Below are 16059 nucleotides of genomic sequence, written 5' to 3' on the forward strand. Positions count from 1 at the left end.
TCAATTCCCAGGCTGAAATAAATGAATTTTTAATTCTGTCTTAATAAATCAAGTAAAAATGCAACACTATGCCATTCGTTGTATTAACAGGAGCGTGATCTCATTTAGTTCCATGTTAGTTAGTGATTTCACTGAGTTAATTAATTTGACCTTAAAGCAGTGATGAACTTGGCACTACCTGAGGCAGATTCAATTCTAATCTTAACTAATCGTGCGTTAAAAACATACCTGCTTTTTCCCTTTTTTAAGCTCCGTGAACCAGAATGTAACCCCCAAGTTAGTTTTACACAATAGTTTTGTTCTTATGGGACATCTTTTGACTCTCAATTCTAAATTTGCATAGTAGTATTGTTCATCTCTTACTAATTTCCCGTTTGTCTTATGATCGACATTCCTGATTGTTTTATGTAACAGATATAGCACTTATGAGCTGAAAATAGATCCTCTTATAGCACAGCGCTGAGATATAGTTTATACTCACTGCATTTTGAAGTTGGACGGTCAGTCAATTAAACATTTTACCTATTAATAAGCATAATAAATCTTATGTATTCCAGCCCTGGTGTTCCTACTCTAATGAACTGATCAAACCCGCCTGCTTTCCTCTGATGGGATTGATTATCTACAACAGGGGTGCCCAAACTTGGTCCTGGAGGGCCGGTGTCCTGCAGAGTTTAGCTCCAACCCTAATCAAACACACCTGAATCAGCTAATCAAGGTCTTACTAGGCATACTAGAAACTTCCAGGCAGGTGTGTTGAGGCAAGTTGGAGCAAAACTCTACAGGACATCGGCCCTCCAGGACCGAGTTTGGACACCCCTGATCTACAACTTTCTCCCAGTGATCACCTTCAAATTACAGCCCAGTGTCTGATTAGAAATGCTAATGTCACCTCACACTGAACTTGAGATCAGATGTCTGATAGTTGTCTTGGAAAAACCTTTGCCCTTGTTTCTGATTGAGGTTGAGGTTGAATTAATTATGAGTGGGGTGATATTCTCTGCGGAGGAGTGGTAATTATGTGAAAACAGAGACTTTTCTAAGAGAATGCTAGGAATTCAGGGTAGAACTACAGCCTGTAGCAATAAATAAATAAACACTTGAATTTCTTTATCAATATATTGATTGATTGATTGATTGATTTACAATACTAAAGTTTGGGGCTAGCAAGATCTGTTATTTAATTTTTTCAAAGAAATGAATGCATTTATTCAGCAAGGATACAGTAAATTGACTTTTACATTGTTAAAAAAAATATACATTTCAAATAAATATTTATTAAGAATTCTGAAAAAAAAACTATCACAATATGCACAAAAATATTAAGCAGCATAACGGTTTTCAACATTGATAATGATAAGAAATGTTGCTTGTGCACCAAATTGTGATGTTAGAATGATTTATGAAAGATCATGTGACATTGAAGACAGGAATAATGACTGCTGAAAATTCAGCTTTGCCATCACATGAATCAATGATTTATTTTGAATTGTAAGAATATTTCACAATATTACTGTTTTTACTGTTTCTTTGATCAAACAAATGCAGGCTTAGTGAGCATAGGAGACTTTCAAAAACATTAAGAAACTTTACTGACCCCAAACTTTTGAAATGTATTTTTTTTTTAAATAATTTATTAATTGTTTATTATTAATTAATTTGTTTATTTATTCTTTTACTTTTTTTTATACCTGAACATTTTAATGATACAGCATATTGTGCAATTCAAATCACATAAGATTTTATGAAGTTCAATTAACCAGCAATTGACATTAAATAACTACATTGCAAATACTAATCATGATCTTCTGTCTTCTGATTGGTTAGTTCCACTTTCTGGACCCAGTAACCTTAGGGTGTCTGATGAATGGTATAATCGCTTCCGCATCAGCTGGGACAGCCCTCAGTTCCCTACTATGGGTTACAGAGTCATCTACCAGCCCATCTCTGGTATACACACACACACACACACACACACACACACACACACACACACACACACACACAGGTATTCCTATCATCATGGTGCAATTCATAATGAAGTTTGTGTAATGGTTTTTATACTGTACAAACTGTATTTGCTATCCCGTTAACCTACCCCTACCCTTAAACATTTTAATAATAATAAAAAAAACTTTATACATATAAGATTTATACATTTGTTTCCTCATGGAGAACAAAAAAAAAGCCCCCACAAGGTCAAAATTTACTGGCATTACTATACTTGTGGGGACATTTGGTCCCCATAATGTAGGGAATACCAGTACACATATACACACACACACACTTATCATAAACCTCCACAGTTTATCTGCTCATGAATGGATGTCTGTACGATCCCATGTAAATGTGCTGCATAATTCAGCATTAGATTCCAGACATACAGGTACATGAGGTATGCAAATAACTTTAGCAAAAAAGTCTTGAGACTCTGGAGACATATATAGACGGGTAGGATGAATAATTAGCAGCTTGTTTGAAAGGGCATTAAATGTAGGTTGAGATACTCTCTCCATGTCTGCTGCTCTGATTATGACTGTTCTTCCATCTGCAGTCTGAGATTCGACTGTAAACAGAAGCACTAATGTGGCTGCAGCACACCAGAGGGAAAAATATAACACTCCTCTGTTTTCCACTGAAGTCCAGCCCAATAAATTCTTTTATATGATCTTAAACTCCCATCTGCGGTGGAGAGAAATGGCTTCTCCACCTACATTTAATGCCCTTCCAAACTGCTCCCAACAGCTGCTAATAATTCATCCCAGCACCGGTCATTTCTACTGTCCAGAGCTCATTTTCTGTGTCTGTGTGTGTTGTTGAAGGGGAGGGTTCACTTATTGTCATATCATTTCACATCTATTTTTCCCAGTCTTTGTGATGGTTATAGTGTAATGCTATGATTGTAAGTGTCTGTGAAATCCACCTACTCTTTTCCTGTGTCTTTTTTTAGTTAAGTCTGTGATTTTGATGTAGAGAGGCCTCATGGGTATAGATGTTTAGTTTGTGAGGGCCAGAAAACAGCACTTTAGTTTTTGGAGTTTATTCCTATGAGGTATGAATGTTGAAAAAAAAACAACAACAACAACATTTTTTTGCTTAAAGGGACATAAAATGTAAAATAATTTTAAAGAATTGAATGTATAATACAATAGACATACTTAGACATTCACAGCCTAAACTCCCTTCCCAGTCCACCCAGAATATTTAGTAAGCTGCAAAAACATGTTGTTCAGAATTAAAGGGATGGTTCACTGAAACAAATTATTTGTTTCATAGTCAAATCTTTTCAAAGACTCAGTCGATCAAGTTCTCAAACCTGTCTAATTGATTCATTCATGAATTGAGCTTGAGTTGAGTTGTTGATCCGGTTGACTCATTAGAAGGGAAGATTAGAAGGGAAGATTTCCAATGAATAGCGATGTAAATTCTGTAAGGAACAGACAAAAATGTAGTGCCATTTGAAATTTTTCCCTTCAGAAGACTTGAAATATAGTACACGTACAACCTATGGGGTCAGTAAAATTCATCCTAGAAGAATCCTAGAAAAAATGAATCATAGTTTCCACAAAAATATCAAGCAGCACAACTGTTTTCAACATTGATAATGATAAGAAATGTTTCTTGAGCAGCATATATTAGAGTGATTTCTAAAGGATTGTCTGACACAGAAGACTGAAAACTGTTATTTTAAATTGTAATAATATTTTACAGTATTTTTACTGTATTTTGTTTTAACAAAGAAACATCTTTCATAAACACAAAAAAAGCTTACCAACCTTAAACTTTTGAATGGTAGTGTATCTTGTGGACCATTTTATAGTTTGTTCTTTTCTCTTTTTTTTGTATTTTTGAAGCTTGAAATCTTCAGTTCCCATTTATTGTGCACGGAAAATAATAAATAATTAAAATTGTATTTCATTTTGTGTTTCACAGAAGACAATCAGTCATGTAGGAACAACATGAGAGTGACTAAATGCTGACAGATTTTTTTTATATATAATTTTTAGGTGAAATAATCGTGTAACATGAACTAAGCTACTGTCTTTCACAATCAAAATAGTAGTCATTTACATATAGAATTTTTAATTGTATCAATAGTAAAAACAACTGATTTAAAACTACATTACAACTTGACTAATATTATAAGTGTTATAATATTATAAGTGTACTTCCAGGGAAAAAAAGCTAATAACGGCCCTTTAAATAGTTAACTTTTTTTACACATTTTTCCTGTAAGGTTGCTGCGATTGTTTTCAGCTCTTGTCTCGCTCTGTGCGCAGTGCCAGGTCCGGCTCTAGAGACGTTTGTAGGGGATGATGTGAACACCCTGCTGATCCTCAGTCTGTTGAGCGACACGGAGTACAGCGTTCAGGTCATCGCCTCCTACACCACCGGCTCCAGCCAACCCCTCACCAGCAAGGGCAAAACATGTGAGTCTCTGCACAAATACACACCTAAACATAATTATCTAGTACACACAAATCTGCACGCTGCCCAGCGTGAGATCTCTACACTATTCCCAACAGCCCACCATCATTTTGCTGCACCATCACATCAGATTCACAGATGTAATTTGCCTCCTGTGTGATCATCCTTGCTAATACTGTTTCTTGATAATATGCAACAGCGATAATATCTCTATGTAAGCGGACTGGCGAGAACTGCCCCTTTTGTCTGTTAATGAAACTTGAAGGTGCTCTTTGATAGGCAGCCAGCTACACATATATCAATATTCAGACAGACAGCTCCAGTAATGACAGTCCTTTGCATATAAATTTGATATCGCCAGGTACATCACAAAGTAATACCTGTTTTAGCGATTCTCATCAAAAAGCAAACAGATTATGTTTTCTCAGGAAGTGCTGAGGCCATCCATCAGAGCACCGTGGTGTCACCATGCCAATATCAGTCACCACGGTCTTGTAGTCAGATAAACAGGCACAATGCTTACAACACCTGCAACTGACAGAGCGCTATCTCAGAAAAAAAACATTTCTTATATCATAATATATAACAGGAAGCTAAGGCATGTTATATAAAATATCTGTCATCAGGGTTCTTCCTGTTACTTCCACAATCAAGGGTGTAAACAATACTGAGGTATTTTATGTAAGTTTAAGTATGAGTGTTAAGATTTCTTTAATTAAATCATTGCCTCTTCAAGTTTAATCATCACACCAGAGTGTATTGTGACTCCTAATTTTTGGCCCCTGAATTATAGACCTCTTGATAATATATAATAAGACTTATTATACTATTTTAGATATTTATGACTTTTCATTACTTTAAATGTTGACCCCCCCCCCCTAAATTGAAGGCTTTAAGTACACAGAACGTACATTTTATTTTCACACATACTCCTAAATACATTTTTTTACACATTTTTACATTTTTTACACATTTTACAGTTACACATATCTATTTTTAGTCACAAATGTGAGTGAAATGCTTTATATAATATATTTTTAGATATTAGAATGTTTTATATTGATTATGCCAAAACATTTAAGTAAAAGTATTTAGGCGACGTAATTAAAAGTAAAATCTAAATACGTATTTATACTATACTATACTATACTATACTATACTATACTATGCTATGCTATGCTATGCTATACTATACTTTACTATAAAATGATACTAAATTTGACGTGTAACAATTCAAGATGTTTCATACAAATATTGATGTGCTCTAAAGCCTTTCATAGTCAGAATATTGAGAAAATTATAATTGAATTGATTTTTGAAAAGTTTGTGCAACAAAGGAACTTGTTATTAAAATTAATATAATAAAAACTAATATAACAAATTAATGAATACAAAAAAAAAAGATTGTACTTTTAATTACTTACCCTAAATACTTCGTAATTTCACTTACTGGTTACCCAGTAAACTGTATCTGGTTTTTAATTCAACGTTTAACATATAAATAGTTTAATAATTAAATAAATAAAGTTTGAAGCAGATGTATTTAAAAACCTGGTGTACTTCTGTATTCAAACTAATTAAATAATTAAAGTTTTTATGCGCTTCTAAATCATTCGAATTAGGAGCATATGTGCTCATTGGGGGAAAAAGTAAGCGTCAAGCCCTGATATATACAGTGGTGTGAAAAAGTGTTGGCCCCCTTCCTGATTTCTTATTTTTTTGCATGTTTGTCACACTTGAGGCAAAAACGGCATCCATGGGAGTGTTCCAAGGCAAAAGCCACTACTGACCAAAAAGAACACAAAGGCTCTTAAACAGTCCATTCATGCTCGAAAACCCTCCAATGTAGCTGAATTAAAACAATTCTGCAAAGAAGAGTGGGACAAAATTCTTCCACAGCGATGTGAAAGACTCATTGCCAGTTATCCCAAACACTTGATTGCAGTTGTTGCTGCAAAGCGTGGCACAACCAGTTATTAGATTTAGGAGGCAATTACTTTTTCACGTAGGGCCATGCAGGTTTGGACAGCTTTTTCCCCTTAATAAAATAAATCATTTAAAAACTGCATTTTGTATTTACTTGCATTATCTTTGTATAATATTAACATTTGTTTGATGATCTGAATCTTTTAAGTGTGACAAATATGCAAAAAAAATTTAAAAAACAGGAACGGGGCCAACACTTTTTCACACCATATATATATATACTGAAAATCTATATATATATATACTGAAAATCTAATTGTAAAAGATTATCATGTTTATTTTTTCTTTCTTAGAAATGTAATTGTAAGTATTTAGTTAGTACTCCAGTAGTGCAAAATTACCCCAAATAATACTTAAATATAGTTATCAAGTACAATTACTATACAAGTATTTTACACGCGTGCACAGTTTCCTTCAAATTAGATTAGTGATGACTGAGCAGAATCTAGCTAGAGACAGTTCACTAAAGGATAAAGACTACCGACACAAAAAGTCTGACACATTGCCAAGGGTGTCATGGCTTTTTTTAGGGGTCACTTGTGTCAATGCTGCCTCACTTGGTGAAAGAAAACACATGACCAAACATGACCAAAATCTTAGTAAATGTTAGTCAAGTTTGTATGTATTATAATTTATATATTTTTATTTATGTAGCCTAGCAAAATTGCAACTAATCAAATAATAGTGACACAGCACACATCACTTTTTACATACCATAATCTTGCTTACTTTATTATTATAAATTATACCACATACACTTTTTTGGAAGTAGCATTCAGAGTCCATTTGGCTCACAAATCTAAAAGGGGCACATGCCGTCTCAGTTTAAATGAGCATGACACCTCTGCATGTCACAGATTTTATGACACCCCGATAGTGCCATTAAGCACGGACAAAATGTGCTAAAGGACTTCCAGTCAATCTCAGCTTCTAGCATGGGTGATAATTCTTTTTACACTCTATGGCTGTCTGAGGAACCTCCCATATTGTCTCACCCTACATGACATCTGCATATCGCCTCCTCAATGGGGTCCATCAATTTTTCATACGTTTTCTGTTTGACCTTTGAATAATTGAATGCACAATAATGGATTTCCACCTCCTTGTATTAGTACTATCAGCCAGAGGTCCTTTTTGCATGCATATAGTTCATTAAAATAGTTTATATAAGGAGGAAAGCTTGTCACATGCATTATTCAAAACCTTAAACGAATCACCACCACTGTGCCCCATATGTTTTGTGCACAGTCTCCATTTTAATCTAAAATCTCCAAGTCTCAAACACGACTGACATGATGTTCTGTTGTGTAGCGTGAATTTCAATGGACAGCTTGATTGCGTTGGTAGTTCCTTTTTAGGATCTGGCTCTCATATCAAGGCTCAAAGGAGGACAGTGTCCAACCATATGGAACTTTTCCAGTACAAGCAGACTTTGGGTTCGCCACAACTTTTGGCGTATAAAATGTGTGGGACTCCATTTGTTGCAACACGGTCACAATTGTGCTTCTGTTCCAAATACTACAAGCTCCAAAGATGAATATTGTTTTGTGCGACTAATGTAGACCATGTGCTGTGGCTTGTGTTTTGCTGAACAAAAACGTGATAATTCCAAAATAAGTCTATTTTTTTGGCTTTTAAAAGAGTTTTCTTTCACACAGCACATTTTGTGTGGTTTGCACAAAGAGAAAAAGGAAAATAAAGAAAGAAATGGTTAAGGCCATTTGTGGCTTTTAAGTGGAGAGCGTATTTGTTAAGAATGCAGTTTGAACCTCTTGCTTTCCTCTCAGATGTGTTTTTCTAGCCATTAGGTTTGCCTGACTTGCAGTATTTAAAGAGTATCGCACAGAAATCTGAGGAGATCAGAAATAGGGTTCTGGTTTCGAGAGAAGTGAAGCCTACAGGTTTTACCCCATAACCTGCAGCTCAAAGTAGCTGCTGACAACCCTATGGCTCATTATCCATTACTTTAATACATGTGCTGCTTTTTATTTCAGAACATTAGACTACATTAGAGAAGCAACGATCAAGGCTTTCCTCTCACTACCCACCAACGTGTACATTTCAAAGCTTTCATACAGGTTTAGTACACTACTGTTCAAAAGTTTGGGGTCTGTCATTTTTAAAATAGTTTTGAAAGTCTTTTATGCTCACGAAGCCTGTATTTATTTAATCAAAAATTCTAATATACTGATTTGGTGGATAATGAAAAATAATAAGAAGTAATTTATTATTACTATTTATTTATTTATTGTTTGTTATCAATTTTGAAAACAGTTGCCGTGTCATTTTTTTATTTAAATTTTTTTGTGGAAACCGTGATACTTTTTTCAGGATTCTTTGACGAATAGAAAGCTCAAAAGCATTTTTTTAAAAATATAAATCTTTTGTAACATTGTAAATGTCTTTATAGTTACTTTTGATCAATTTAACGCATCTTTTCTTATAAAAAAAAAAAATACAATTTAGCTGACCCCGAACATTTGTATGGTAGTTTATATAATGGATTCACATGTGTTACACTGATCTTTTTTCCAATGAAAATGTACTTAAAACAAGATCAATTTAACTAAGAAGCAACACTGCATAAGACATTAAAAGTTACATTTTAAATTAAAATGCTTTCCTCCTGGTCATAGCTTAAATGGATAGTTCACAAAACAAGACAATTTTGTTATCATTTACTCACCATCATGTTGTTCCAAACCTGTATGACTTTCTTTCTTCAGCTGAACACAAAAGAAGGTATTTTGAAGACATTTTTTTTCCATATAATGAAGGTCAATGATGTACAAAACAACATTGGACCCTGTTAACTTTCAGTGTATGGACAACCCATCCCCCCACTGATTTTTCAAAGTATCTTAGTTTTGCTTTTCCACTAAAATCATCTTGTTTCAAGATCTGTTTTCTTCTTCCCCTTGCAGTGTTTCTGGGGGTGAACCGTCTCAGCACATACCAGGTGCTCAGTAGCAGCATGTGTGCCCAGTGGCAACCTCACCGCCACGCCACCGTCTACAGAGTAGTCATTGAGTCACTGCTTAGTGAGTGATACACAAACACAAACACACACACACACAAACACACACACACACACACATTGTTAATGCATTGCAGAACAAAGTCATAAGGTGGCTTCCTGTTTTGCAATATTGACATAAATTTCCGTTTCAGAGGTAATGGGATATTATGGCTCATTTCAGCACAGACCTCTGAGCCTTCTGGGCTGTTCAACAAAACTCTTTTACTGTATGCATATTGTTCTGCTGGCGTGTGACATGGTTTCGATGCAAATTTAAAACAGCAGAGTCAAAAGCCCTTTTCCTGTTATTGCTTTTCTTATTCCTGCCTGATACTTCACCAGCCCAGCTTATCACGCAATCCTGGACATCTTCTGTTCCCCTTCCAGCGTGTGACTGCTCAGATGGCTACCAGCTCAGTGATGCTATTAAAACCAGATCCTGCCTGAAGCCCCAGTGTGTGTGTGCCTGTGTATGAAGTATTTGAATGACAGTTATTGCAGTTCTCAGAGAAACACTATAGAAGGGATATAGAAATCTTCAGTTATTTTTCAGTTTATTTTTAACTGAAAAAAAAATAATACTTTTATCCAGCAAGGGTGCATTAAATTGACCAAAATGACATTAAAGACATTTAATATGTTACAGAAGATTTCTGTTTCAAATAAATGTTGTTATTTGGACTTTTTATTCATCAAAGAATCCTGGAAAAAATCATAAAAATATGAATGCTTTCAACCTTAATAATAATAAGAAATGTTTCTTGAGCACCAAATCAGCATAATAGAATGAAGGTTCATGTGACACTGAAGACTGGAGTAATGGCCACACAGAAATAAATTACATTTTAAATTATATTCAAAAAGAAAATAAATAGAAAATATTATTTTAAATTATAACAATCTAACACAATCTTACTGTTTTTACTGTATTTTTGATCACATAAATGCAGCCTTGGTTAGCATAAGAGTCTTCTTTGAAAAAAAAACCTGACAGGGCATCATCACAATGTGGTAAGGGGTGTAACATTTCCGTCACACACTTGAGGTATTCGGCCAATCATAACGCGCTGGATAGCTGGCCAATCACAGCACACCTCGCTTTTTCAGACCGATGAGCTTTGTAAAAATCTACGCGTTTCAGAAAGGCGGGGCATAGAGGAGAAACAATAATGTACAGTATGTGGAAAATAATGTGTTTTTTGAACCTTAAACCGCATAAACACATTTCATTACACCAAATACACAAAATAATGTTCTTTTTAGCAGCATCATATGACCCCTTTAAGTGATAATCTTAATGTAACTTTTAATTACTTCTTTCAAAATGTTCCCAGTTTACCTGAATTCACCCAATATATTATATATGACATATATTTGTTGGCATGTTTAGATATCTTTACTGAAAAACTAAATAAAGATTAAAAATAATGATTAAGAGCATATTTTTGCAGTTTATGGGGATTGTTCACTGTACAAGTTTCAGTGTATACAACACACACGTTAGCGTGTCAATTAGGCGGTAGAAACACTTCAATGATACAGATCATTTCCAGCCAATGAACTGAAAACAACATCCTCCCTTGACCACATACACTCAATCACCGCCTGAGAAACAGACTGAACCACCATCAGTAGAGCAGTGTGTCCTATTTCTTGTACAATTTGATTTCCGTTGAGATCACAAATCTGATTGTGTGTGTAATAAAGTGCAGACAGCCAGGCCCTGCTCTGGTTTATGTGTTGTTTTGTTGTTTCTGCAGCTCCAGCACCCACCCAGCCACCGACCGCACCACCCACCACGATCCCTCCTCCCACCATCCCCCCTGCCAAAGAAGGTAGGACACCAGTGTGGGAAGAACCGGCCTGTCTGCCATCGTTTTTCCCTGTTTGCTGGCCATGTCCCTATGTGTTGTGTGACCTTTCACTAACATACATCTCTGCTGACAGCTAACCTTTTCTTATTCTCTGAGCCACTCCGCACTCAATAAATATGTCTGAGTCTTCCCAAAACATCTGATAAAACACACAGAACTTATTTAACCTCCTTATATAGATCTTTTACATTTCAAACTTTATAGTGGATACTGTATATTTGCTTCATTGTCTGGCCGAATGCTTATGGTGTTTAATGTATCATAAAGTAAGACCTGAATAATTTTTTGGCCTGAAACCGAATGCTTCTTTAGATTTATTTGTTACTTTTAGATGGCTTTATCTCTGGGCCTTTGGGTAGTCGCCTGAAGGCTTTGCCCTGCATGTTACACATTACTCTTAATGAATACAGGTCACATGGTAAAAGGTGAAACATTTATTACCTTTAAAGAGCTCATGAAATCAAAATGAGAGTTTTGTGGCTTTGTGTTTAGCTCTTGGACAAAAGTGTGATATGTCTCACAAACTTGCTGTTTTAATAAGCAATGAGTCAGTGCAAGAAAGAAATAAGGGAATTTTATTAATCCCAGTGAGTCTAATGAGTCTGTTTACTTAAACGATTAGGTCAGAGTTGTTCATTTAGTACACTTTCTACATGTTACACTACTGTTCAGATAGAATTTAGAAGATTTTTTAATGTTGTTGAAATAATTGTTTTATGATCATCAAGGCTACATTTTTTGATAAAAAAATAGAGTAAGAACAGTAATATTGTAAAATATTATTACAGTTTAAAGTTTAAAACTTTTCTGTTTAATATATTTTAAAATGCAATTTATTATGTTAAAGCTGAATTTCCAGCAGCCATTTATTTTAAGTATTTTAAATCTTTTCTAACATTATAAATGTCTTTACTGTCACCTTTAATCAATTTAATGCATCCCTACTGAAAAAAAAACACACATTCATTTCTTCTTTTGAAAAAAAAAACAAAAACTTTTGAATTGTAGTGTACATCACAGATTGGCTGAAAGGGAGCACTTTTTTTGTTTATTATGAGTATGTCATTGAATCACTCATCCATTTCGTTAAAAATTCAGAGTTGTTCATTACCGAAACAACCCATTTATCTCTTTGTTCTGAATGAGATGGACAAACTGAATGAGATGTCCCAATTTGTACAATAATGAGACTTGCCAGTTCTTTCAAGTTGTTTACGAGCACAATGCCTGATTCTTTTAGTTTATTCGCAAACGACGTGTCTTGTTCAGTGCCATTCTTGTTCAGACTCAAAACAGCGATTCGTCCAACCAATGAAATGCTCCAAACACTTTTGATTGTGCTAGTAAGACTTTTGAGGTTACACCTTAATTATAAGGTGACAATATTACAGTGCAATTCCACAATTAAGTTCTGGTAATACTAAATAACTACATGTACTAAGTACTTACTACAGGGTTAAGGTTAGGGTCTGGTTAGGGTTTGTTGCTTGCAACTATGCATAATTTGCAGTTATTACTGTAGTAATTATGTGGCATTTAGCACTTTAAAATAAATGAATTTATATGTAACATCAGCCTTAAAATGAATTTCATTGATATATCCTAATTTATTAAGATTGATTCAGTCACTAAATAATATTTTTGACACGAATAAAACCAGTTAGATGTTAGTACATAAAGCACATTTTTAGGTTACCGAGAGTGTATGTGTTTAGCCCTAAATCCTGCAAAGCAACGGTCTGGCAGAGTATAGCAGAGGTATCTGGGAATTAATTAAGCCTCCTTGTTTTATCCAGCTAGCTGTGATGGAGATCCTGTCAGTGAGAAAGGGAAGTGTTTGGAATCATTTGACATCTGTTGTACTGCAGCACTTACACAGTAATGAGAATTTCTTATTTTAGCTAGTGATTTTTCACCTGCTTCCTCTCTCTCTTGCTCTGTCTGTCGAATTTTCTCTCTCAGTTTGCAAAGCAGCCAAGGCAGACCTGGCCTTCCTTGTAGATGGCTCCTGGAGTATTGGAGATGACAACTTTCAGAAGATTATCCGTTTCCTATACAGCACAACTGGTGCACTTGATGTGATTGGCCCAGAGGGAACACAGGTATGCTGCACGTGAAATATTTGTCAAATTCAGTCTATTTCATATTGTTTTTATTTGTTTACATTGTATAACATTTCTAACATTTTTATGAAAGAAATGACTATCATCCTGAGCTAAAAGCAAAACTGTACGCCCAAGATGTACATGAGTTTCTTTCTTCATTGGAACAGATTTGGAGAAATTTTTTTTTCTCACCAATGGATTCTCTGCAGTGAATGGGTGCCATCAGCATAAATGTTCAAACAGCTGATAAAAACATCACAATAATTCACAAGTAATCCACACGACTCCAGTCCATCAATCAACATCTTGTGAAGCGAAAAAGCGGTGTGTTTGTAAGAAACAAACCCATCAAGAAATGTTTAACTTCAAAACATTTCTTCTAACTGAAATACGAGTCCTGTGTCCATAATATTGCTTTCTTCAGTGAAAATGTGTGGATTAATTGTGGATTATTGTTATGTTTTTATCATCTGTTTGAACTCTCATTCTGACGGCACCCATTCACTTCAGAGGATCCATTGGTGAGCAAGACTCACTTAAGTGGGACTTTGAAGTTATATGAATATATATATTATATGAATTATATATATATATATATATATATATATATATATAAAATATTATATGAATATATACCTTCATATAATATCAAATAAAACACTACAGTTAAAATTATAACCAAGTACTTTACATGTGCTTTAGTATGTTAGTAAACACATCATAATAAGTGTACTTCTTTAAAGCATAACATATTAAAACAATGATTTCAGTTTACTTTAAAGTAAAACGTTTGATTTGACTATTACGAAGTGCACTTTTTAAAACTATTTAAGTGTGTTAAGAAACATAGAGATGTACATGAGTTTCTTTCTTCATTGGAACAGATTTGGAGAAATTTAGCTTTTTCTCACCAATGGATTCTCTGCAGTGAATGGGTGCCATCAGCATAAAGGTTCAAACAGCTGATAAAAACATCACAATAATTCACAAGTAATCCACACGACTCCAGTCCATCAATCAACATCTTGTGAAGCGAAAAAGCGGTGTGTTTGTAAGAAACAAACCCATCAAGAAATGTTTAACTTCAAAACATTTCTTCTAACTGAAATACGAGTCCTGTGTCCATAATATTGCTTTCTTCAGTGAAAATGTGTGGATTAATTGTGGATTATTGTTATGTTTTTATCATCTGTTTGAACTCTCATTCTGACGGCACCCATTCACTTCAGAGGATCCATTGGTGAGCAAGACTCACTTAAGTGGGACTTTGAAGTTATATGAATATATATATTATATGAATTATATATATATATATACATATATATATATATATAAAATATTATATGAATATATACCTTCATATAATATCAAATAATAACACTACAGTTAAAATTATAACCAAGTACTTTACATGTGCTTTAGTATGTTAGTAAACACATCATAATAAGTGTACTTCTTTAAAGCATAACATATTAAAACAATGATTTCAGTTTACTTTAAAGTAAAATGTTTGATTTGACTATTACGAAGTGCACTTTTTAAAACTATTTAAGTGTGTTAAGAAACATAGTCATGAAACTGTACTCTCTTTGCATACAGTTAATGGCCTTTCATTTCATTAATATGATATTATCTGCAAGTACAGTTTTTTTTAAATATGCTTTTAAGATTTTACGTACACTACAAGTACACATTCAGTACATTCAGTATTCAGTAAAAATTAAGTACACTTCTTATTGACAAGGAACAGATCTGTATTAAAATTGTATATAGACTATAGACCATTAAAAATATAAATTACATCAAATTTTAGTAGAGCCTATTATAAATTAGCAGAGTCATGTCGTTCCACGTGGGCGCTACAGTTTGAGAAGTTCTGCTTTTGAACTTATAATGGTCTGGTTTGCTTCAAAAAGGTTTTTTGCTTCTCTCAAAGATAATTTTTGGAATGAGGCTTCATGGGAATAGCTATTATGGGCTAGAGACCACACTACCAAGCATTTAACCCAGTATCCTGAGAGAACATTAGATAAAAAATAGCCTTTGTCTAGACTTGTCAGTCCAGGACTCAGAAGATCTTCATCAGCTTTAGGGATCACTGCAGTGGACCTACTACAAGGGATGTGAAAACAGGAGAATAAGCACGTTTCAAGGGCAGGAGCTAAAGTAAATACACAGAACATGGATAAAACATCTTCTTCTTTTACACACAGATGTTAGCGTTCTGTCGTCTGTTGTAGGCCTTGTAGAAATGTTTGACTTGGCTCAAACTGGTTCAACATCAGCAAACTCTCATGCATGATGACATGGCTTTTGTGCCTCTCTTTTCAGAGTGTGGCCTAGTGGTTAAAGATCTGAGCTGGTAATCACAAGGTTTAAGCAATCCATGTACCAGTATGTGACTGAGCAAAACATTTACAGGTCAAAAATGAACCAGGGCTTGAGGAAAAATGACACTGAAAGTGCCAAAAATACTCCTGATATTTTAAAAAATGTTTTTTTAAAAAAGGCCTCCATAGTCAATTACTATGAGTTTTTTTTTGTCATCTAGCATTTGATATATTATTATATTATATATATTATATTTTTTAATAAATTAATACTTTTCAATAATACTTTTTGAAAACACTGACATTGATAAAAATAA

At 34.3% G+C, this 16059-nt stretch overlaps 1 protein-coding gene across 1 annotated transcript in view; it reads left to right on the top strand.

The window, feature by feature from the left end:
• The window catches only part of LOC107581608 (collagen alpha-1(XIV) chain-like), a 123669-nt gene that overhangs the window by 64219 nt on the left and 43391 nt on the right, over positions 1–16059 (top strand). Inside the window, exons 21-25 of the mRNA XM_016267238.1 lie at positions 1828–1950; positions 4281–4430; positions 9339–9455; positions 11194–11268; positions 13270–13409. Coding sequence (XP_016122724.1) covers positions 1828–1950; positions 4281–4430; positions 9339–9455; positions 11194–11268; positions 13270–13409 — 605 coding nt within the window. The remainder of the gene's footprint in view (positions 1–1827; positions 1951–4280; positions 4431–9338; positions 9456–11193; positions 11269–13269; positions 13410–16059) is intronic.

This window comes from Sinocyclocheilus grahami, unplaced genomic scaffold (assembly GCF_001515645.1).
Source record: "Sinocyclocheilus grahami isolate Dianchi unplaced genomic scaffold, SAMN03320097.WGS_v1.1 scaffold36.1, whole genome shotgun sequence".
Classification (NCBI taxonomy): Eukaryota; Metazoa; Chordata; class Actinopteri; order Cypriniformes; family Cyprinidae; genus Sinocyclocheilus; species Sinocyclocheilus grahami.